This window comes from Myxine glutinosa, chromosome 9 (assembly GCF_964187855.1).
Source record: "Myxine glutinosa chromosome 9, kmMyxGlut1.1, whole genome shotgun sequence".
Taxonomy (NCBI): Eukaryota; Metazoa; Chordata; class Myxini; order Myxiniformes; family Myxinidae; genus Myxine; species Myxine glutinosa.
Genome location: NC_136269.1, coordinates 130,004,949 through 130,030,234, shown reverse-complemented (window position 1 = coordinate 130,030,234; position 25,286 = coordinate 130,004,949). Strand labels below are relative to the sequence as shown.

General features: G+C 46.6%; 1 protein-coding gene across 1 annotated transcript in view; it reads right to left on the bottom strand.

Annotated features, from left to right (window-relative positions):
• The window catches only part of TTC9C (tetratricopeptide repeat domain 9C), a 37,948-nt gene that overhangs the window by 1,994 nt on the left and 10,668 nt on the right, over positions 1-25,286 (bottom strand). The window contains exon 2 of the mRNA XM_078784915.1: positions 12,279-12,461. Coding sequence (XP_078641041.1) covers positions 12,279-12,456 — 178 coding nt within the window. The 5' untranslated portion in view covers positions 12,457-12,461. The remainder of the gene's footprint in view (positions 1-12,278; positions 12,462-25,286) is intronic.

Genomic DNA, 25,286 nt, shown 5'->3' with positions numbered 1-25,286 from the left:
AGGGTGCCGGCTTGAGATCCTAGGATCCTCGGTTCAAATCCCGGCTGATCGCTGAATTAACGCCAAGTGGGTTGACTCAGCCTGTCATCCTTCCGAGGTTGGTAAATCGAGTACCAGTTCACTGGTAATTCCCTGTGTGTCGCAAGAGGCGACAAACAGGGTTGGCGGCAGGAGGGGGCATCCGGCCATAAAACATTGCTTCAAAAAGGGGACCACGGTGCCCAAAAAAGGCCAACCCCTGCTCTGCAGGGAAAAATGGCCTCCAAAGGCGGGTCATTTATTGTGATGATCCTGGCTTTGTTTCCATACTTTTTGGAGTAACATCCCTACATCCCTTTACATTAAAAAAATGTTTTTATTACTCGTTTCTTCACTTTTTTTCTTCTTTTTTTAAAACTAAATAAAATAAAAATGCACATAGAAATGTGTATAAACAGTCACGTGAAAACGTAAGTACACCCCATGTAAAGTTTTGACTTTTTCAACATATTTCAACGTACAGCTATTTGATCTTCATTTCAACAATATTGATAGATAAAGGTGATATAATATAACAAATATCATGAAACATTTACATTTTGTAGTCCATTGTATAATTTAAATAAACATAAATGCAAATTTCGCATGTGGAAAAAGTAAGTACACCCCTACATTTATCACTACTTCAAATACCTAAAATTAGAATCAGGTGCACCAGCTCAGGTGCAAATGATTAGAACATCGTCAGAGAGGATCTTGGAGGAACCTGTCTTATTTAAACCTCAGACATTTAGTTTGGTTTGCTCTTTGTCCTGGAAGTCTTTCCATGCCAAGATCAAAAGAGCTCTCTGAGGCCTTCAGAAAGAAGGTTATAGATGCCTACGAGTCTGGGAAGAGATTTAAAAAGATCTCCAAACAATTTGAAATCAATCATTCGACTGTCCGGAAGATCATCTACAAGTGGAGAAAATTCCAAACAACTGCCAACTTGTTCAGGCCAGGCCGACCCAGGAAGTTCAGCCTGAGAGTAGACCGCGAGATGCTGAAAGAAGTCTCTAAGAACCCCAGAATGTCATCACGGGACCTACAGGTAGCTCTTGCCACTGGTGATGTCAAAGTGCATGAGTCTACCATTAGAAAGAGGCTGCACAAATTTGATCTACATGGGAGGTGTGCCAGGAGGAAACCTTTGCTGTCCAGAAAGAACATCAGGGCAAGACTAAAGTTTGCCAATGAACACCTACGCAAAGACCAGCACTTCTGGAATAATGTGCTCTGGACAGATGAGTCAAAGGTAGAGCTATTTGGCCACAACCAGAAGACATGTTTGGCGAAAACCAAAGACAGCATTTGACCACAAGAACCTGATACCAACTGTAAAGCATGGTGGTGGAAATGTTATGGTTTGGGGCAGCTTTGCTGCATCAGGGCCTGGGCAGCTCACCATCATATAATCCACGATGAATTATTCATTGTACCAGAGGGTGCTTGAGGATAATGTGAGGCCATCTGTCGGAGAGTTGAAGCTCAACCGAAAGTGGACCTTGCAACATGACAATGACCCTAAACATACCAGTAAATCCACCAAGGAATGGATGAAAAGAAAGAAATGGAGGGTTCTGGAATGGCCAAGTCAACGCCCGGATCTAAATCCCATCGAGATGTTGTGGGGGGATTTGAAACGAGCTGTGCATGCAATAAACCCCTCAAACATCACACAGCTGAAATAATTCTGCATGGAGGAGTGGGCAAAAATTTTTCCCAGTCGATGTCAGAGACTGGTAGACAGTTATAAGAAACGCCTACTTAGGTTGTTTCTGCCAAAGGGGGCAATACCACCTATTAGAGCCAAGGGTGTACTTACTTTTTCCACATGCGAAATTTGCATTCATGTTTATTTAAATTATACAATGGACTACAAAATGTAAATGTTTCATGATATTTGTTATATTATATCACCTTTATCTGTCAATATTGTTGAAATGAAGATCAAATAGCTGTATGTTGAAATATGTTGAAAAAGTCCAAACTTGACATGGGGTGTACTTACTTTTTCACGTGACTGTATATATACATCTATATATATATATTTGTGCAGTGTCTGTCCTGTGTTGTCTTGTCTTGTCACTGAACTACTCCCTCAAACTTTTGTGAAATCCTACCAAACTTATGGTATGCACCTCCCTCTCCCATGTGTATGTCCTCAGGGTATTTTTTTGTCCCCCGTCGCACCGCAGAGCGAAAGGGGGACCATGGTTTTCCTCTCCGTCCGTGTGTGTCCGTCCGTGCATGCGTGCCGGCGCGCGTAAGCAAAGGACCGCATTCGAATTTGGTGTGTGGGTGCAACCCACGTCAAAATCCAAGATGGCCACCGCCATGTATGTCTGACACCATGTATGTCTGAACCTTGTGAGCGGAATATCTTGAAAAATAAGCGAAGTACCAACTTCTAATCTGGTGTGTGGGTGTATCTAGGCACAAGGAAGAACACTATTGAAAATTGGGTCGCCACGTCGAAATCCAAGATGGCCGCCACCATATATATGTCTGAACCTTGTGAGCGAAATATGTTGAAAAATAAGCGAAGTACTAACTTCTAATCTGGTGTGGGGGTGTAGCTAGGCATAAGGAAGAACGCTATTGAAAATTGGGTCACCACGTCAAAATCCGAGATGGCCGCCTTGCGTCTTCCAGTTTGTCAACTCACATCACTTCAACGACGGGGGACCGAGGCGTAACGCTTGTTTTTTTGAAAAAAACAAAACAAATTTCAACGTAAATCTTCAACTTCAATTGTTTAGAAAATGTAATATCACGTATATTACAAATACACTTGTGCAAAATTTCTTTTTTTATACTGAATCGAGCGAGGCTCGTGAAAGAGCTAACATTTATTTCACAAACAAATCAACCAGACAAACAAAATATATAAAAAGAGTGAGCGGAAGACAAGATGGGGAGAGAAGGGGAAGCACACAAACACAACATTTGAGAGCAGGGAGAAGTGTGGGAGGGAGAGGGCTTGGGGGGAGGAGGCGTGGGAAGGGGGGGAGGGGGGGAGAGGTATAAAACACAAGGGGACCAAGGACTTCCAGGACAGAAGTTGGTATTTAAAAAAAAAAAAGTGAAGGATTTTGGGTGAAATTAGCTGGGGTAGAAACGATCAAGGTTTTGGATGGGGGAAGATAAGAGATGGTGGTGAACAGCTGTTTTAAAGACCTGGAGGGTGGAGTGGGATTGAAGAGAGTGAGGGAGTTTGTTCCAGAGGTGGGAGAAAAGAGGAATGAAGGAGTGAAGGTGAGCAGAAAGTCTTGATTTTGGCCGTTTAACCATAAGAGGGTTGCAGGCAGATCTTGTGCGAACTGTAGGAATATTTGGGGGACAGAGCCCAGAGAGAGCTGGGGGGCAAGGCCAGAGAGGAGTCGGTAGAAGACGGAAAGACCACCAACCTGCCTGCGGTGAGTGAGTGAAAGGCCCTTGGAGTTAGCTTCATCGCGGGAGATTCCAATGATTCTGAACGCTTTGGTTTCAACAGCGTGAAGACGAGCTAGGTGTGAGGCAGGAGCACCAGACCAGAGGGCAGAGCAGTATTCCATAGAGCTGCGGATGAAAGCCTTGTAAGTGGTGAGGAGCTCAGGTGTACCAAGGAAGGACTTCGCACGACGGAGGATGCCCAGTCGGCGACTGGCTTTGGAGGCCAGATTTGAAATGTGGTTTTCCCAGGAAAGATCATGGCAGATAGTGAGACCCAAAAGCTTGAGTGACAGAACTTATTGGAGAGGATTATTCAGAAAGTGGATGGGAGGGTTGTCCAGTCGGTCTTTTCGGAGGGACATCGTAAGAGTGTAAGGTAAGAGGGTTTGAATTATGATTGGTGTAAACCATGACAACACAGCAACTCAGGTACAGTCATCTACTGTATCTACATATCTATATATCTGGGCAGTGTCTGTGTTGTCACTGAACTACTCCCTGAAACTTTTGTTTCTGTGGTGGTGAGGTGTTTTTAAATCACATGGTGGTGGTGTCTTGAATTATGTGGGGGTGAGGTGTTTTAAATTAGGTGGGGGTGAGGTGTAATCGTCCCAAACTTCCAGTCTGCACCTACCCCTCCCCTATATGTATGTGCTGAGGGGTTCTTTTTTTTCAACCTGAATCTTCAACCTAAATTGCTTATAAAAATGTAATATCACAAACACTACAAATAAATTTGTGCAAAGGAATTGTATAATGATTGATGCAAATCATGACAACACAGCAACTCAGGTACAGTCATTATCCACAGCTAAAATAAGCCCGTTCCTCAGTAACGACGCTTCGTGAGATGAGCGCAGCGAGCCGAGCCAAGCTAGTATATATATTGTTACGGTTTTTAGAACCTTCACTTTGTAAATTTAGTAGTAAATTTCCTGTGTACATTTCCCTTTAATTGGCTGTTAATTGAAACAAGCGTTACGCCTAGGTCCCCCGTCGGTGAAGTGATGCGAGTTGACAAAGTGGAAGACACAGAAAACATGCTATGATATGATATTTCGCTCACAAGGTTCAGACATACATGGAGGCGGCCATCTTGGATTTTGACGTGGCGACGCAATTTTCAATGGCGTTCTTCCTTATGCCGAGATACACCCACACACCAGATTAGAAGTTGGTACTTCACTTATTTTTCAAGATATTCTGCTCACAAGGTTCAGACATACATGGCGGCGGCCATCTTAGATTTTGACGTGGCGACCCAATTTTCAATAGCCTTCTTCCTTGTGCCTAGATACACCCAAACACCAGATTAGAAGTTGGTACTTTGCTTATTTTTCAAGATATTTCACTCACAAAGTTCAGACATATATATATGGTGGCGGCCATCTTGGATTTTGACGTGGCGACCCAATTTACAATAGCGTTCTTCCTTATGCCGAGATACACCGACACACCAGATTAGAAGTTGGTACTTCGCTTATTTTTCAAGATACTCATCTCACAAGGTTCAGACATACATGGCGGCAGCAATCTTGGATTTTGACGTGGGATGCACCCACACACCAAATTTGAATGCGGTCCTTCGCTTACGCACGCACGCACGCCCACACGCACGCAAACACGCACGCACGGACGGACACACGGACGGAGGGGAAAGCCATAGTCCCCCTTCCGCTACGCTGTGCGACGGGGGACAATAAGTGCACCTTAGCTAGTCCATCGAACACACGTAGGCCACCATAGAACCTCTCTATAGTTATTTCTTTATGTGTATCAGTTAAGGCTGTGTCTCCACTAGTTGACCTTGCGCTGCACCAAATGAAATAAGATAGAGCCCCATTGCCAACTGCATTGCCTCCATTGCCAACTGCATTCACCCTCCATTGCACATGTGCTCCAACTCGGAGAAGAAGGGCGTTGCCCGCCCCTCGTCATCAGGAGGAGGAGTCAGCCAGCCCCGATCAACCAATCAAGGCTCAGTGGGTTTGGCCTGAGAGGGCGGAGAAAGAAACATCGAGCAGGTTCGAGGGCGGGGTTATAAAACCCGTTGCATCAGCCCCCACCAGGAGATGCGTAAGAGAGAGATGAGCAAGGGAGCACGTACTAAAAGATATACGTGGAGGGTGGTGCTTGGAAGTGGAGAGATTCTGTGGAGAGGTGAGCTTGCGGTTCTGCTGGGAGAGACGCTGTTTCAACAGCCCCAGCAGCGTGAAGCCCTGACGTGCTGTTTTTCAAGCAACCTTGCTGTGTGAACCAGATTGCGGGGGTGTCGGCGGCCGTTGGCCTCCAGCCTGCCGTTCTGCCCGGACCTGAACCTTCCTCTCCTTCCAGCCATTCGTTCCTGCCTTCATACCCCATTCGTGTGAGTCTGCCTGTCGTCTGTCCTTTGTGTTGTCTGGGGCATAAGTTAAGCCTGTATAAGTAAGAATTGCTCTGTCTCCTTCTATTCCCTGTAAATTACTTCGTTCTTCTTTTCTTCCTTTAGTCTTGTGTAAAAAATTTTTTTTTTTTTTTAGTCTTGTGTAAATAATAATAAATATTTGTTCTTCCTACCTTTGCCTCCTTCTTAAATCTTCATGCTCGTCCGATCGTTTTAGAGATTTCCCCATTGAGTTCCTGTGGTGTGATTTCGGCCAAAGCTCCGCAATCGGGTTAGTCTTTGTTAAATGGCTCGAACTCCGGGTTGCTAAAAACCGCTCGGCAACTAGTCTATCTAAAACCGTGGTTCGAGCGGGAGTCTCTTCCCGGCTTCACGGTCAGGAGTGGCACTCAGGTCCTTGGGACTTTTCATTGACCAATTACCCTGGCTGCTCCCGACCGGAAGGAGCGTTGGGATTTCCAGGACTCATGTCGGTCAGTAACAGACAAGGGGCTAACCCCCCCTTGGTAAGGGGAAAAGGCCAACGTTGAGAACCGTAACAATATATTTGTTCGACTACTGATTTACAAATGTTGTAGTACAAACTTTATAGACGTGCTCACGAGTGGCACATTGAGAGTGTCTGGGACCCGGGGGCAAAACACTATTTTGTGCCCCCCTACTCCACCCAACCCCCAAATCCCCAACCCCAGTCACCATAGCAAGGATTGACTTTGGCCGCGATTCCGCGATATTCTCGCATAAAGTTGGAAAATATCGCATACATTTTTGGCCAGAGCGATAAAAAAAAAAATCGCATAGAGCGTGTCAGTTGTCACGGTATAGTTTTCAGGCGAAACGGGCTCAAATCGTGTACTTACTACTGCTTTTGTCAGGTCTGAAAGTTGTCAAAGACGAAGCTATTCTAAACTGTAAACAGACCGTAGCCATTTTCATTTCGCTTTCACGCTTTACGGTAGCCGTGACAATGTTTTGCGGCATTAAACGACGGCTTTTCGGCAATCATGTGTTCGCTGTCTGCAGTAGTTTCTGGATTACGCTTTTTCCGAAAATGCCGCCGAAAAAGAGACCTCCGCAACCATAGCCTGATGGGCAAAGTATGAAACGATTCTTTATAGGTACCAGCAATAGTTCTAACACTGAGGACAACGAGGATGATCCAGCTAGCGACCGTGTGCAGGGCGAAAGCGGGACAGTGGCCAGGGCCGCCATAGTGCAGAAAGCTACTTCCGGCAAAACTTTAATAACATTTCAAGACAGCCGGGTCCTTAAATTCGGAGACTGGCTGAAATATGATGCCGATCAGAACAAAATGTATTGTTCACTGTGTCGATCGGAGAAGTTAGTCAACAGTCTAAGTCAAGGTACAAATCATTTCAAAACAACTTCAATAACCCGACATATATCGTCATCTGGTAGCTGGTCAATGTCGATGATGATGTCGATGATGATGATGATGTCGATGATGTCGATGATGTCGATGATGATGATGAGGTCGATGATGTCGATGATGTCGATGATGTCGATGATGAGGTCGATGATGTCGATGATGTCGATGATGAGGTCGATGATGATGTCGATGATGTCGATGATGTCGTCGATGATGATGTCGATGATGATGTCGATGATGATGTCAATGATGATGTCAATGATGATGTCGATGATGACGTCGATGATGACGTCGATGATGACGTCGATGATGATGATGATGTCGATGTCGATGATGATGTCGATGATGATGTCGATGATGATGTCGATGATGATGTCGATGATGATGTCGATGATGTCGATGATGATGTCGATGATGATGTCATCGATGTCGTCGATGATGTCGATGATGATGTCGATGATGACGTCGATGATGACGTCGATGATGATGTCGATGATGACGTCGATGATGACGTCGATGATGATGTCGATGATGATGATGAGGTCGATGATGTCGATGATGTCGATGATGTCGATGATGAGGTCGATGATGTCGATGATGTCGATGATGAGGTCGATGATGATGTCGATGATGTCGATGATGTCGTCGATGATGATGTCGATGATGATGTCGATGATGACGTTGATGATGACGTCGATGATGATGTCGATGATGATGATGTCGATGATGATGATGATGTCGATGATGATGATGTCGATGATGATGATGATGTCGATGATGATGATGTCGATGATGATGATGTCGATGATGATGATGTCGATGATGATGATGTCGATGATGATGTCGATGATGATGTCGATGATGATGTCGATGATGATGTCGATGATGATGTCGATGATGATGTCGATGATGATGTCGATGATGATGATGATGATGATGTCGATGATGATGATGATGATGATGTCGATGATGATGATGATGTCGATGATGATGTCGATGTTGTCGATGACGACGATGACTTACTGTCTAAGGTTAAGAACATTGTTTCTTGTCTTATGATAACAATCTATCTTCAGGGAGGCGGGCATTGTCATGTGATCAAACAACATGACTTTTGATGTTTTCAATCAGTATTATTAAATGTGATCAAATGTGCTAATTCATGGCAACTTACGTGTTAAACTTATCTGTGGCATGGTTCATCATTTACGCAATAAAAGCCACAGGGAGTGAGATAGTCTATTTGAATACAGAAAGAAACACACAAGTCTTTGTTTTCTTGACCATATTTATTTTTAATTAATACCCCGAGAATAATGATTTGACGAGCGCGAGTAAAATGTTATCTCAAAACAATTTTGTACAATCCCATCGTGTTTGGAAAAAATCTGATTTGTACACAGGGAGATTTTCTCCCATTGCTAAAATCCTGCAGGATAATCCCTGCCATAGGGCATAGACATAAGGAAACTAGGATCTTTATATTAAAATATCTATTAATTGACCATTGACCATTGACCATTTCACTCGATGCAGTAATTGCAGTATGCAAAAACAAAGATGAAAGGAACACTAAATGTCAGTTAAAATATTTATTCAACTGGAGTGGATAATCCCCAGTTCAGGCTGTTCTATACGTTGCCAGATGCCTACGTCATGCGCCGACATAGCAAATCTGCTACTGAGAAGCAGTGACTCAAGAAGGTTCATGATATTTCTGCTGATAATATTTGATGTCACATTATTACGCACGACACAGACAAATGTGTCAAGCAGTCCATCGGGGCGATTGACAGTCGTAGCCCCACCCACCCCTGGGATCCCTTCGTATTCTTTTACAAAGGAATGTAGTTTTCCGTATGTTTCGTGGAATCCTTTCAAGTTATTAAAATTACGATAACAGAGGATGCTGCACGAAGTAAAACTCTGTCAGATGGTACCAGAATCATTTCCATTGATAGAGGCAGCTCGAAAAATGCCGTCTGAAGACAATTATTATGAACGCAAGATGAATTCCTGGGTTTGACCGATCTGGTTTGTTTGCTTTTTTTTTGCCATGGTCTGGAGTACTGAAATGTGATCCCTGCTGAGCCAATCAGATGAACAGACAAGGTAGGCTCTCTATGTAGCCTGAGCGACTTTTTAGAAAAGATACTCCAACATTAATTTTGTATGTAGCAGATGGGGCTAACAATTTTTTTCTGTGCCATCCCCTACATAGCTCGGCTTCACTAGCATACTCTGATGGAGAGCAACATCAGGGTATGTAGATATATTACAGTGTATCTGAGAAACAGAAACAACTGTGTTTGCCTCAAAATCTTGTGTCCTAAACCCATCTCTCTCTGTTCCCACCCAGTCGTACCCAGCTGCTCCTGGACTCTGTGTCCTTCTCTCCCGACAAGGTGGAGAAGTTTCTGTCAAACTTCGAGTCCAATTCTGCAACTGGACCAGACGGCATCATCCTCTCTATCTTTTTGCTGATGACTCCACCATCTGCCGCGCCACATCTCAACCCTCAGATCGGCAGGCAGCAGCCTCTTCACTCTCTGCAAACCTGGATAAAATCACAAACTGGTCAAACAAGTGGAACATGTCTTTCAATCCTGACAAATCTCACTCTCACTTTGTCTCTCCGAAAAGACCGCATGGAAAACCCTCCCATATACTTCCTCAACAATCCTCTCGAAGAAGTTCTGTCACTCAAGCTTTTGGGTTGCACTTTCTGCCATGATCATTCCTGGGAAACCACATTTCCAAGCTGGCATCCAAAGCCAGTCGCCATCTGGGCATCCTCCGTCATGCGAAGTCCTTTCTTGCCGTGGTATCTCCCATGATGAAGCTGATTCTGAGGGCCTTTCTCTCTCTCACTGCAGGCAGGTTGGTGGGATTTCTATCTTCTACCGACTCCTCTCCGCCAATCTCCTCCTGCTCTGTCTATGCTCTGTCCCCGAAATATTCCTGCAGGACGCACAAGATCTGTCAGCAACCCTCTTCTGGTGAAACTGCCAAAATCAAGAGTCTCTGCTCACCTTCACTCTTTCATTCCTCTTTTCTCCCACACTCTCTTCAATCCCACTCCTCCCTCCAGGTCTTCAAAACAACTGCCCACCACCATCTCGTAACTTCCCCCATCCAAAACGTTGATCGTTTCTACCTCTGTTAATCCACCCCAAATCTACCTCCTTCAAATTCCGTTTTCTTTCCTGAAAGTCCTAGTAGTGTCCATCTTTGAGGTAAATAAATTCCAACATCCATATTTATCATGAAAAACACATCAGTAATGGTTCATATACCATAAAAGTTAACCAGTCCAATCATCTATATCATCATAAAAAGGGCACAGCGTATCTGTGTCTGTCATGCTTTATTTAAAAGGGTTCCCGACGTCGTAAAATAATAAAACCATTACTTTTACAAAGTTAATACTGTACAGTACTTAATTTCCTACGACCAAAACAAAGTCTTTTTAGCTCACCTGGAACGAAGTTCAAGGGAGCTTATACAATGGCGCCTCAGTCCGTCAGTCCGTCCACACTTGCAACTTCTCCGAAACCGCTGATGGAATCGTGACCAAATATGGCACAAATTATATTTGTTGTGTTGTGACTGAAGTTTGACGACGGAATATAAAAACGCAGGATCTAAGGGGGTTTACCGGGTGTCAAAGGTTGCCCCTCTAAAATAGGTATTTTTTTGTTTGTTTAGTCTTATGATTCTGTTGGTATGATTGTGCCCTGTCTTCTAGCAACCATTGAAATTGGTTTAAAATTCCATGATACGGTTTAAAATACCTTTATTTTGCTCATCATATAATAATAAATTATTTTGTGTTGTATACCGCTTTATTCTACCAGGTGAGCGCCTAGGGGTATTGCCCCTATGCTTTTTATTTTCCCCTGTGCACGTGGCACAGTGTTTTACTGCCCCCTGCTGGAGTGGAGGGAGGGGGGGGGGGGGAGGGACGAGGGGCCAGAGGGTTAAGGAGTTACTAGTCGTGGTACAAAATATATTTTCCCCACCATCCCCCCAGGCCACTCCCGGAGGGTGCAGGCGTTTCTAGTTATTACCCCACGCACATGCAAACCAAAAAGTGGGGATAAGCAATTTGTTCACTTTGTCTGTCTGCCTATCTTTCTAAAAACATCAGTTTAAGATTGTGAAAACTTAATTTCAATTGAATATTATATTTTTAACACAAATCAGAACATGAATTGTAAAAGGAACCTGTACTTTAGCAGTACTTTGGCTCGGAATTTATCAAATTGTACGGAATCTCGTCCCTAGTGCGCATGCGCAGAGAGGGTGAGATAATGTTTCCTCTCTGGCAGTGAAACAAAATTTAAAATCATTCCAAACAGGAAACTTAGTTTTTAAGGACGTCAAAAAGGACCAAAAACTGGCATGAAAACCTAATGTAACATTGTAGATAAGGTGGTGTAAAAGATGGTGCATCAACAGCGGTAAAAAATATATATATAAAAAATCTACAACCATCAAAATATTTATATTATTTCAATTAAATTATATACTTAAACACTACAACAAATCACATTTTTGACATTTTCAAACCACTTCCATTTAGCAGTACTTGGACAAAATATTATGGCATTTTAAGTCACCACGACCAATCAAATTTGCCGAACACAGATCCCACCCAAGCCCTTTTTTCTCTCAAGACCATGTGTGGAGTAAGACGTTCCATGAACTCTCTAGTTAAATTTCTTTGTATGTAAACTATCAGGATAACCATCACAGACAATATTTTATAAGGAGCACAGATAAGAAAAGTATGGTCCTTAACAATGACACACACACACACACAAGGTGAACAGACTACACAAATTGTAAAACACAGGATTCCCCGTCTCAAACTTAGACATGATGCACAATGTACAAAAATCAACTTATGGCTAAAATAGAAATTAAAATGTTATGGTTAAATTCGATAACTTTGGGGCGCAATATTAAAGTTTATTTGTGTGCGGACTCAGTGTGACATAGAGTGACACACCGATTCCAATTAAACTTGCATCCGTTACACAAGCTTACCACCAGGTTGGATCTCTTTCGCACCGCTTAGGAATGTCGACGCCGCATCACAATCACCCAAGTGGAAACAAGCAACGCCAGCACGGTACAGGGCCTTGCTGTTACGTGGTTGCTGCTCCAACACGCGGACGCAGTATTCCTTTATTCTCTCATACTTCACGGGCTCCATATGCAACATGCACGCTGAAGGAAGCACAACAATGGTAGGATTATCAATAAATAAACAGTTGGGTAGGTTGTTTATCCAAAAAAATCTCAATACAAAGATCAAAAATTAATAAAAGCACAGCAATAGCTTTTCCAAATGCAAAAACCCATTTAATCATTTGAGCAAAAATTAGGCAAACAGTAAGAAACAAATCATCGTTCTATGTTTGCATTTGTGAAACTAGGGCATGCCCGTACTATATATATATCTAAAATTATATCCCCCCCCCTCTATTTACATGAAATGGTTTGGTCCAAAGCGAACGGCTTGCGAGTACGGTGACAATCCCCCCCCCTCTATTTACATGAAATGGTTTGGTCCAAAGCGAACGGCTTGCGAGTACGGTGACAATCCCCCCCCTCTATTTACATGAAATGGTTTGGTCCAAAGCGAACGGCTTGCGGAGTTTGGTAAAGAAATCGCCATAGCGTGCACAAACGCGCAGGAAAGCGAAAGAATCGCAAATTAGTTTTAATTAGTTTTAAAACATAGTTTAACGCCAACATAGCGGCAACATAGTTTGCCAACGTGAAATAAATGAATACGCTCTCAAATGTGCCGTCCGAGGCAGAGTCTGTTCGCCACGTTCGGCACACGTGATAGCTCGCTGCTCTCTGATTGGTTGAATCGTTTTTTGGACATAGCTCGGTAACTACTTGTCCGATTAATATGAAACCTTGAAAAGGCACATCCTCGGGTCCCCAGCAATATACCTGGCAAGTTTCAAGTATATCGGACCCGTGGTTGTCGAGAAACAGCGGTCACAGACATACAGACATACAGAGATTACTGGAATTATAGATAGATAACGAGTCAACGAGTCACAACAACTCGGCCTTGCAAATTATGATACGATTCCATCATGGTACAAAGCAAGGTAAACTAGAACGGCACTCAGTAGAGAGCATACATCCGCCTGGTTGGCAATATCACTCAATGGTGAAGAATCACTTAAAAAATTCCACTAGCTGGATCGAGATCCGGATCTTCACCAAAATTGAATAGATTCTTCCTTGTCACACACACAACTAGTCCAACAAGTTTCGCCCAAATCCATCAATAATTTTTTTGCGATATCCTGCTATGTATCGTTTTTGGCCCCATCTACCGATGGTGAAGAATCACTTTAAAAATTTCAAATCCGAATCCACATTCAGATCTTCACCAAATTCTAATCTATTTGTCCTTGTCAGACACCCAACCGGTCCAACAAGTTGCGTCCAAATCCATCCATAACTTTTTGAGATATCCTGCTATGTATAGTTTTTGGCCCTGTCTCCCAATGGTGAATAATCACTTTTAAAATTCTAGTAGCCGGATCCGAATCCGGATCTTCACCAAAATCTAAACATTTCATCCTTGTCATATACTGTACACTACATCTCTGCCAAATTTCGTCCGAATCCATCAACTTTTCGAGATATTTTGTTCATAAATGGACAGACAGACAAACGGACAGACAGGGGTGAAACCAACCTCCATCCACCTTTGGTGGCGGAGTTAATAAAAATTTAATAAAGAAAAAACCACTGTACAGTGTATGTATACAGTATGTGTTACCAGCACACCAACAGCTTGATGCAGAGGTAGCACACTTACCTTTGAGTTGTCTAGTTTGGGTTGGATTCCCGACCCCACCGTAAACGGTCCAATCAGTGCTTCGCATTCCATCAGTGTCCCATCCCTTGTGTGGACGTTAGCCAGGGGTCCCATCTGCTTGCCTTAGTTGGTGGGTGTTAAAGATCCTATGGTGTCTTTAAAGAAAAGTAGGTTGAGTTATCGCCAGCACCATTAATCAATAGCCCCGTGGGGGACCGATTGTTATTTCCCCACGGTTTCCGTGATGATTTTAAAACAATTTACCTGAATTGGAGGCGAAATCCTCCCCCTACCCCCCCCCCCCCCCCTTTGGGCATCTTATAGAGGGAGGATCTAGATGGAGAGCACATCCCCCATGACACCTTATTCTGATGTATCATACCAAATTTGGTCCATAATCAGTCATGTAGTTTGAGGAAAATATGTTTAGGTGAATATGAGGGATTAGGGGAGGGAGCCCGTGGCCCACTTTCCAGGGAAGATATGGCCATGAGGAGCACAACTTGAGGTAAGTGCATGATCACGATGCCACAACGCCAGTTTGGTCTGGATCCGTTTGGCGATTTCTGAGAAAATGTTTGAATGAAATAGCAATATTTTGGGGAGCGGTGGGGTGTTAAGGGGGAGGGGAGGGCAAACCAACTCCCCCCCCTCCCCCGCCCCCTCTTTTGTGCAAACCAACCGCCTGAAATGGACGGATCCAGATGGAAGCACAACCCCATGGGACCTCACTGTCCTTTCTTTTCTTTTTTTCTTTTTTTTGTATACAAGATCGAGGCTCGTGAAAGAGCTAACATTAATCACACAAAAAGACAAACCGACACACAAAACACAAAAAACAAGGGGAGCGGCAGACAAGATGGGGAGAGAGGGGGAAGGACACAAAAGAGAGTGGGAAGAGGTGGAAGGACACAAACACAACATTTGAGAGCAGGGACATCGGGAGGACTTGGGGGGAGGTGGGAGAGGATTAAAACATATGAACACTGCAAGGACTCTGGGGTGAATTACCGGGGGTAGAAAAGATCAAGGTTTTCGATGGGGGAAGATAAGAGATGGTGGTGAACAGCTGTTTTAAAGACCTGGAGGGAGGAGTGGGATTGAAGGGAGTGGGGGAGTTTGTTCCAGAGGCGGGAGAAAAGGGGAATGAAAGAGTGAAGGTGAGCAGAGAGCCTAGACTTTGGCAGTTTAACCATAAGAGGGTTGCAGGCAGATCTTGTGCGACCTGAACGAATATTGGGGGGACAGAGCACAGAGAGAGCTGGGGGAGCAAGGCCGGAGAGGAGTCGGTAGAAGACAGAAAGACCACCAACCTGCCTGCGGTGAGTGAGTGAAAGGCCCTCTGCGTTGACTACATCGCAGGAGATTCCAATGATTCTGAAAGCTTTGGCCTCAACAGCGTGAAGCCGAGCAAGGTGTGAGGCAGGAGTACCAGCCCAGAGGGGGGAACAGTATTCCATTGAGCTGCGGATGAAAGACTTGTATGTGGTGAGGAGCTCAGGTGTGCCAAGGAAGGACTTCGCACGACGGAGGATGCCCAGTCGGCGACTGGCTTTGGAGGCCAGCTTGGAAATGTGGTTTTCCCAAGAAAGATCATGGCAGATAGTGAGACCCAAAAGCTTGAGCGACAGAACTTCTTGGAGAGGATTGTTGAGAAAGTAGATGGGAGGGTTGTCCAGTCGGTCCTTTCGGAGAGACATTGTAAGAGTGTGAGATTTGTCAGGATTGAAAGACATGTTCCACTTGTTTGACCAGTCTGTGATTTTGTCCAGGTCTGCAGAGAGTGAGGAGGCTGCAGACTGCCGATCTGAGGGATGAGGAATGGAGCGACAGAGAGTAGAGTCGTCAGCAAAGAGATAGAGAGGATTTTCAAGAGAGTCAGAGAGATCATTGATGAAGACCAGAAAAAGCACAGGGCCCAGAACACTACCTTGGGGAACTCCAGCCTGAACAGGAAGAGGTGATGAGAGAAACCCATTCAGGGCCACACGTTGACTACGACCAGAGAGGAAGTCCGCCAGCCATGCGTGGAGATTTCCATGGATACCAAAGGAGGAGAGTTTGGAGAGCAGAGCAGGGTGCCAGACCGTATCGAAGGCACGTGAAATGTCAAGGGAGACAGCTCTAATTTCCTGTTTGGCGTTGAGGACCTCCATCCATTGTTGAGAAAGCAGAAGCAGCATGTCCAGAGTAGAGTGACCAGGTCTGAAACCAAATTGATGATCAGAGATCAAGCCATTGGAGAAGAGGAAAGATTTAATATCTGAAGCAATGATGGATTCCATGACTTTGCTGATAATTGGGAGAAGGCTGATTGGTCTGTAGTTGCTGGGATCTGTTTTTGCACCTTTTTTGTGCAAAGCGGTGATGTTGGCTGATTTCCAAGCAGATGGCAGATGACCTTGAGCAAAAGAGAGGGTGAAGAGAACAGAAAGAGGGAGTGAAAGAGCAGAAGAACATGATTTTAGGACCCGTGGGCTGATGCCGTCAGGACCAGTTGCAGAATCAGAGTCGAGGGTTGACAGAAACTTTTCCACCTTGTCAGGAGGAAAGGACACAGAGTCCAGGAGCAGCTGGGTACGACTGGGTACGGTGGGTACAGAGAGGGATGGGTTTGGGACACAAGATTTAGAGGCAAACACAGAGGTGAGGCATTCAGCTTTTTCACGTGCGGAGTCAGCCGTTAAGCCGTTTGAGGTGAGGGAGGGGATGGAGGGGGAACAAACACCAGAAACAGATTTGACCAGACGCCACCAGGATTTGGAAGAGGGAGACAGATAAGAGAGTTCGGTCTTGAGAATGGTGAGATATTGTTTCCTGGCTCTCCTGAGGGTGGACACACACTTGTTTCGGGCTTTGTGAAAGGAAATGAGATTTCCTTCCGTTGGATTTGCTTTCCAGGAGACGAAAGCAAGTTGTTTCAGGGCAACAGCCTCACCACAAGATTCCGTGTACCATGGACGGGAGGAAGGGTATGACAACTGAAGACGAGATGGTATAAATCTGTGCATGAGAGAGAGCAATTTACTTTGAAAGAATTCCCAGGATGAGTTGATGTCAGAGGCGGTAGAGATGGGAGACCAGTCCAGATGATTGATGGCTGCTTGAAGACCGTGCCAGTTGGCCTGAGTGAAATGCCAGACTCGTCGACGCTGAGGAGGCTCTCTGAGAATGGTCAGAGAGATGTCCACTTTGACAAGCACATGATCAGATGAGCCGATTGGAGCAGAAGAAGAGCAGCAGACATTTTCAGGGAAGTTTGTCATAACCAAATCCAGAAGAGAAGATGCTCCGTTGACTGAGATCCGGGTCGGGAAATTGACAGATTGTGTCAGTCCCAGTGAGTCGCAGAAGTCCTTTGCTGAAGAGCCATGGCTGGTGAGAGAGGTACCCACACCCAGCCAACTGGCATGGTGACAATTGAAATCACCACATATGAGGAAGAGAGAGTTGGGATGGGTAGATAGAAGTTGGTCCATATTATCAGACAGTGAGATGTAGATGGAGTCATCGCTGATTGGTGGACGGTACAACACACATATGAACAAAAGGTGGGAGCGAAGGGGAAGCCGTAGCCAAAGGTATTCCTGGGGGTGAGGTGGAGAGAGGGCAGTGGAGGGCGAGTGAGGAAGAGAGTTTTTTATAAAGATAGCAACCCCACCTCCAGGACGAGGCTCAGGTCTATCATACCGGAGGAGGGAGTAACCTGGGAGAGATACCAAGGCATCAGAGACATCATGAAGGAGGAAAGTTTATGTTAAGCAGATCACATCTGGTTTGTCAGAAGCAACCTGTATGGAGAGGTCAGTCAAGTTTGAGCGAAGGCCCCGGATGTTTGAGGTCCATACCGTTAATGAAGAGGAAGGGGGAGCATCGGGTCCAGAACAGGGGGGGGGAGGGGTAGGGTAAGATGTGGAAGAGGAGGAAGAGGTAGGGAGAGCTGTTGAAGGTGTGTCAGAGATTTCAGAATAGCTTGGAGAAAGGGAAGAATGGGGCGGACAAAAGGTTTGATGGAGATTGGGTGAGGCACAGTGAGGTGTTATTTGAGGAGGGGGAAGAGCAAGGCAGAAGGTTTGGGGAGATGAAGGTGAAAGTTGGAAGGAGGAAGAAGCAGGGAGGATGCTTTGAGGAGGAGGGGTGAGAGGGGAGTCTAGGAGGGGAGGAGCGAGGGAGAGTCTCGGAGGGGAGGGGTGTGGGGGGAGTTTAGGAGGGAGGGGAGAGAAGGGGCAAGGGGGGAGATTTGAAAGGGATGGGTGATGGGGAGGATTTGGAGGGGAGGGGTGAGATTGGATTTTGAAAAGTGTACGATTCATGGGAAACGAACATTTTTTGCAAAATGAGTTTGAGACCTTCGAGTCAAAAATACGTTTGAGGACACTGGAGGAGGGATGGAGTTCTGGATAGTTTAGGGAATGTAGAAAGGAGGAACTGTAAGAGATGGTATTATATATATTTTTTGGAATGAATAGATTTGGTAAGCAAGACGAAAGCATCCTTTTGTAGGAAAAGAAGAAAAGGGTGTTATAATATATGAGAGAAAATAGTTGTTCAGGGGAGAGATTATACATTTCTAACCGCATGATCGCGAACGAAGAACGAACGAACAAAAAGAACAACAAATAAACGAATAAGACCTGGGAAGGAAATATTTTTTTTGGGGGGGGGGGGGGGGGGGGTTTTTTGTGAGTACAGATATTAAACAAGGAGGTACGGGGTGAACGACTGGTACGAAACAGAGAAAACAGAGAACGAAAATAATTTCAGCGCATTCGACGAATCGCTGAGAGAAAAACAAACCACAAGGTCGGAGACGGTACGGTAGTCTAAGCCTACGAGTACTAGGCCGCAGAATACTCGATACCATTAACCGACGATTGTGTATACATGTACGAAAAATTAGCACCGAAAATTTTCCAAAAGATACGCTATAGGTACATACACCGAAAGATAGATACAGTCACGACAAAAACACAATTGAGAAATATCACTTAGCTTCGAAAGCGTGAGCGCATGGAGCAGCTTCGAAAAGACGTGACCTCGCCGTGATCTCGCGAGATCAATCAATGCATTGTACCAAATTGTACCATTGTACAACACGTGACCACACACACACACACACACACACACACACACACACACACACACACACACACACACACACACACACACACACAATGACCCCACACACAAACACACAATGACCCCACACACAAACACACAATGACCCCACACACAAACACACAATGACCCCACACACAAACACACAATGACCCCACACACAAACACACAATGACCCCACACACAAACACACAATGACCCCACACACACACACAATACACATGACCCCCCCCCCCCCACACACACAATGACCACACACACACACACACACACAATGACCCCCCCCCCCCCACACACACACACAATGACACCACACACACACACACACACACACACACACACACACACACACACACACACACACACACACACACACACACACACACACACACTGCCGCCCCCCCCCCCCCACACACACAATGACCCCCACACACACACACAATGACCCCACACACACACACAATGACTCCACACACACACACAATGACCCCCCACACACACACAATGACCCCACACACACACACAATGACCCCACACACACACACAATGACCCCACACACACACACAATGACCCCACACACACACACACAATGACCCCCCACACACACAAATGACCCCACACACACACAAATGACCCCCCCCACACACACACACACACAATGACCCCCTCACCACACACACACACACACAATGACCCCCTCACCACACACACACACACAATGACCCCCCACACACACACACAATGACCCCCCCCCACACACACACAATGACCCCCCCCCACACACACACAATGACCCCCCCCACACACAATGACCCCCCCCCCGCACACACACAATGACCCCCCACACACACACACAATAAAAAAAAAAATTGTATACAGATTCGAGGCTCGTGAAAGAGCTAACATTTATTTCACAAACAAATCAAACAGACAAACAAAATATATATAAAGAGGGAGCGGTAGACAAGATGGGGAGAGAAGGGGAAGCACACAAACACAACATTTGAGAGCAGGGACATCGGGAGATGTGTGGGAGGGAGAGGGCTTGGGGGGAGGAGGTGTGGGAATGGGGGTGGGGGGGGGGGCTGGGAGAAGTATAAAACACAAGAACACCAAGGACTTCCAGGAAAGAAGTTGGTATTTCAAAAAAGTGGATTTGGGGTGAAATTAGCGGGGTAGAAAAAAATCAAGGTTATGGATGGGGAAAGATAAGAGATGGTGGTGAAGAGCTGTTTTAAAGACCTGGAGGGAGGAGTGGGATTGAAGGGAGTGTGGGAGTTTGTTCCAGAGGCGGGAGAAAGAGGAATGAAAGAGTGAAGGTGAACAGAGAGCCGAGATTTCGGCAGTTTAACCATCGGAGGGTTGCTGGCAGATCTTGTGCGACCTGTAGGAATATTTGGGGGACAAAGCACAGAGAGAGCTGGAGGAGCAAGGCCGGAGAGGAGTCGGTAGAAGACAGAAAGACCACCTACCTGTCTGCGGTGAGTGAGTGAAAGGCCCTCGGAGATAGCTTCACCACGGGAGATTCCAATGATTCTGAAAGCTTTGGTTTCAACAGCGTGAAGCCGAGCTAGGTGTGAGGCAGGAGCACCGGCCCATAGGGGAGAACAGTATTCCATTGAGCTGCGGATGAAAGCCTTGTATGTGGTGAGGAGCTCAGGTGTGCCGAGGAAGGACTTTGCACGACGGAGGATGCCCAGTCGGCGACTGGCTTTGGAGGCCAGCTTGGAAATGTGGTTTTCCCAAGAAAGATCATGGCAGACAGTGAGACCCAAAAGCTTGAGCGACAGAACTTCTTGGAGAAGATTGTTGAGAAAGTAGATGGGAGGGTTGTCCAGTCGATCTTTTCGGAGAGACATAGTAAGAGTGTGAGATTTGTCAGGATTGAAAGACATGTTCCACTTGTTTGACCAGTCTGTGATTTTATCCAGGTCTTCAGAGAGTGAGGAGGCTGCAGACTGCCGATCTGAGGGAAGAGGAATGGAGCGGCAGAGAGTGGAGTCATCAGCAAAGAGATAGAGGATTTTCCAGAGAGTCGGAGAGATCATTGATAAAGACCAGAAAAAGCACAGGGCCCAGAACACTGCCTTGGGGAACTCCAGCCTGAACAGGAAGGGGAGATGAGAGAAATCCATTCAGGGCCACACGTTGTCTACGACCAGAGAGGAAGTCTGCAAGCCATGCATGGAGATTTCCATGGATACCATAGGAGGAGAGTTTGGTGAGCAGAGCTCGGTGCCAGGCCGTATCGAAGGCACGTGATATGTCAAGGGAGACGGCTCTGATTTCCTGTTTGGCATTGAGGACCTCCATCCATTGTTGAGACAGCAGAAGCAGCATGTCCAAAGTAGAATGACCTGGTCTGAATCCAAATTGATGATCAGAGATCAAGCCATTGGAGAAGAGGAAAGATTTCATATCTGAAGCAATGATGGATTCCATGACTTTGCTGATAATTGGGAGAAGGCTGATTGGTCTGTAGTTGCTGGGATCTGTTTTTGCACCTTTTTTGTGTAAAGCGGTAATGTTTGCTGATTTCTAGGATGCTGGCAGATGACCTTGAGCAAAAGAGAGGGTGAAAAGAACAGAGAGAGGGAGTGAAAGAGCGGAAGAGCAGGATTTTAGGACCCGTGGGCTGATGCCGTCTGGTCCAGTTGCAGAATCAGAGTCGAGGTTTGACAAAAACTCCTCCACCTTGTCAGGAGAGAAGGTCACAGAGTCCAGGAGCAGTTTGGTACGACTGAGTAAAGTGGGAACAGAGAGAGATGGGTTTGGGACACAAGATTTTGAGGCAAACACAGAGTTGAGGCATTCGGCTTTGTGACCGACCACACACACACAATGACCCACCACACACACACAATGACCCACCACACACACACAATGACCCACCACACACACACAATGACCCACCACACACACACAATGACCCCCCACACACACACACAATGACCCCCCACACACAGACACAAAATGACCCCCACCCCCCCCACACACACAAAATGACCCCCACACCCCACACACACACACAATGACCCCCACACCCCACACACACACACAATGACCCCCCCACACACACAATGACCCCCCCCCACACACAATGACCCCCACACACACACAATGACCACACACACACACACACACACACAATGACCCCCCACACACACACACACAATGACCCCACACACACACACACAATAACCCCACACTCACACACAATGACCCCACACACACAATGACCCCACACACACACACACAATGACCCCACACACACACACACAATGACCCCACACACACATACACACACAATGACCCCCCACACACACACACACGCACAATGACCCCACACACACACACACAATGACCCCACACACACACACACACACACACACACAATGACCACACACACAATGACCACACACACAATGATCCCACACACACAATGATCCCACACACACACACAATGATCCCACACACACACACAATGACCACACACACACACACACACAATGACCCCACACACACACACACACAATGACCCCACACACACACACACACAATGACCCCACACACACACACACACAATGACCCCACACACACACAATGACCCCACACCCACACACACACAATGACCCCACACACACACACACAATGACCACACACACACACACACACAATGACCACACACACACACACACACAATGACCCCACACACACACACACAATGACCCCACACACACACACACAATGACCCCACACACACACACACACAATGACCCCACACACACACACACAATGACCCCCCACACACACACACAATGACCCCACACACACACACAATGACCCCACACACACACAATGACCCCACACACACACACAATGACCCCACACACACACACAATGACCCCCCACACACACACAATGACCCCACACACACACACAATGACCCCACACACACACACACAATGACCCCACGCACACACACAATGACCCCACGCACACACACAATGACCCCACGCACACACACAATGACCCCACACACACACACAATGACCCCACACACACACACAATGACCCCACACACACACAATGACCCCCCCCCACACACACAATGACCCCACACACACACACAATGACCCCACACACACACACAATGACCCCACACACACACACACAATGACCCCACACACACACACAATGACCCCACACACACACACAATGACCCCACACACACACACAATGACCCCACACACACACACAATGACCCCACACACACACACAATGACCCCACACACACACACAATGACCCCCCCCCACACACACACACAATGACCCCACACACACACACAATGACCCCACACACACACACAATGACCCCACACACACACACAATGACCCCACACACACACACAATGACCCCACACACACACACAATGACCCCACACACACACACAATGACCCCACACACACACACAATGACCCCACACACACACACAATGACCCCACACACACACAATGACCCCACACACACACACAATGACCCCACACACACACAATGACCCCACACACACACAATGACCCCACACACACACAATGACCCCACACACACACAATGACCCCACACACACACAATGACCCCACACACACACAATGACCCCACACACACACAATGACCCCACACACACACACAATGACCCCACACACACACACAATGACCCCACACACACACACAATGACCCCACACACACACACAATGACCCCACACACACACACAATGACCCCACACACACACAATGACCCCACACACACACAATGACCCCACACACACACAATGACCCCACACACACACAATGACCCCCCACACACACAATGACCCCCCCACACACACACAATGACCCCACACACACACACAATGACCCCACACACACACACAATGACCCCACACACACACACAATGACCCCACACACACACACAATGACCCCACACACACACACAATGACCCCACACACACACACAATGACCCCACACACACACACAATGACCCCACACACACACACAATGACCCCACACACACACACGATGACCCCACACACACACAATGACCCCACACACACACAATGACCCCACGCACACACAATGACCCCACACACACACAATGACCCCACCCACACACAATGACCCCACACACACACAATGACCCCACACACACACAATGACCCCACACACACACAATGACCCCACACACACACAATGACCCCACACACACACAATGATCCCCCCCCCCCACACACACACACACGTGACCACACACACATGACCACACACACGCACACGTGACCACACACACGCACACACACACACGTGACCACACACACACAAATGAACCCACACACAATGACCACACACACACACACACACACACACAATGACCCCCCACACACACAATGACCCCACACACACACACACACAATGACCCCACACACACACACACACACAATGACCCCCCACACACACACACACACACAATGACCCCACACACACACAATGACCCCACACACACACACACACAATGACCCCACACACACACAATGACCCCACACACACACAATGACCCCACACACACACAAAATGACCCCCCCACACACACAAAATGACCCCCCCCCCCACACACACACAAAATGACCCCCCCACACACACACACACAATGACCCCCCACACACACACACAATGACCCCACACACACACAATGCCCCTCCACACACACAATGACCCCCCACACACACAATGCCCCCCCACACACGCAATGACCCCACACACACGCAATGACCCCCCACAAACGCAATGACCCCCCACAAACGCAATGACCCCCCACACACACAATGCCCCCCCCCACACACACAATGACACCCCACACACAATGACACCCCACACACAATGACACCCCACACACAATGACACCCCACACACTATGACACCCCACACACTATGACACCCCACACACTATGACACCCCACACACTATGACCCCCCACACACAATGACCCCCCCCCCCACACACAATGACCACACACACACACAATGA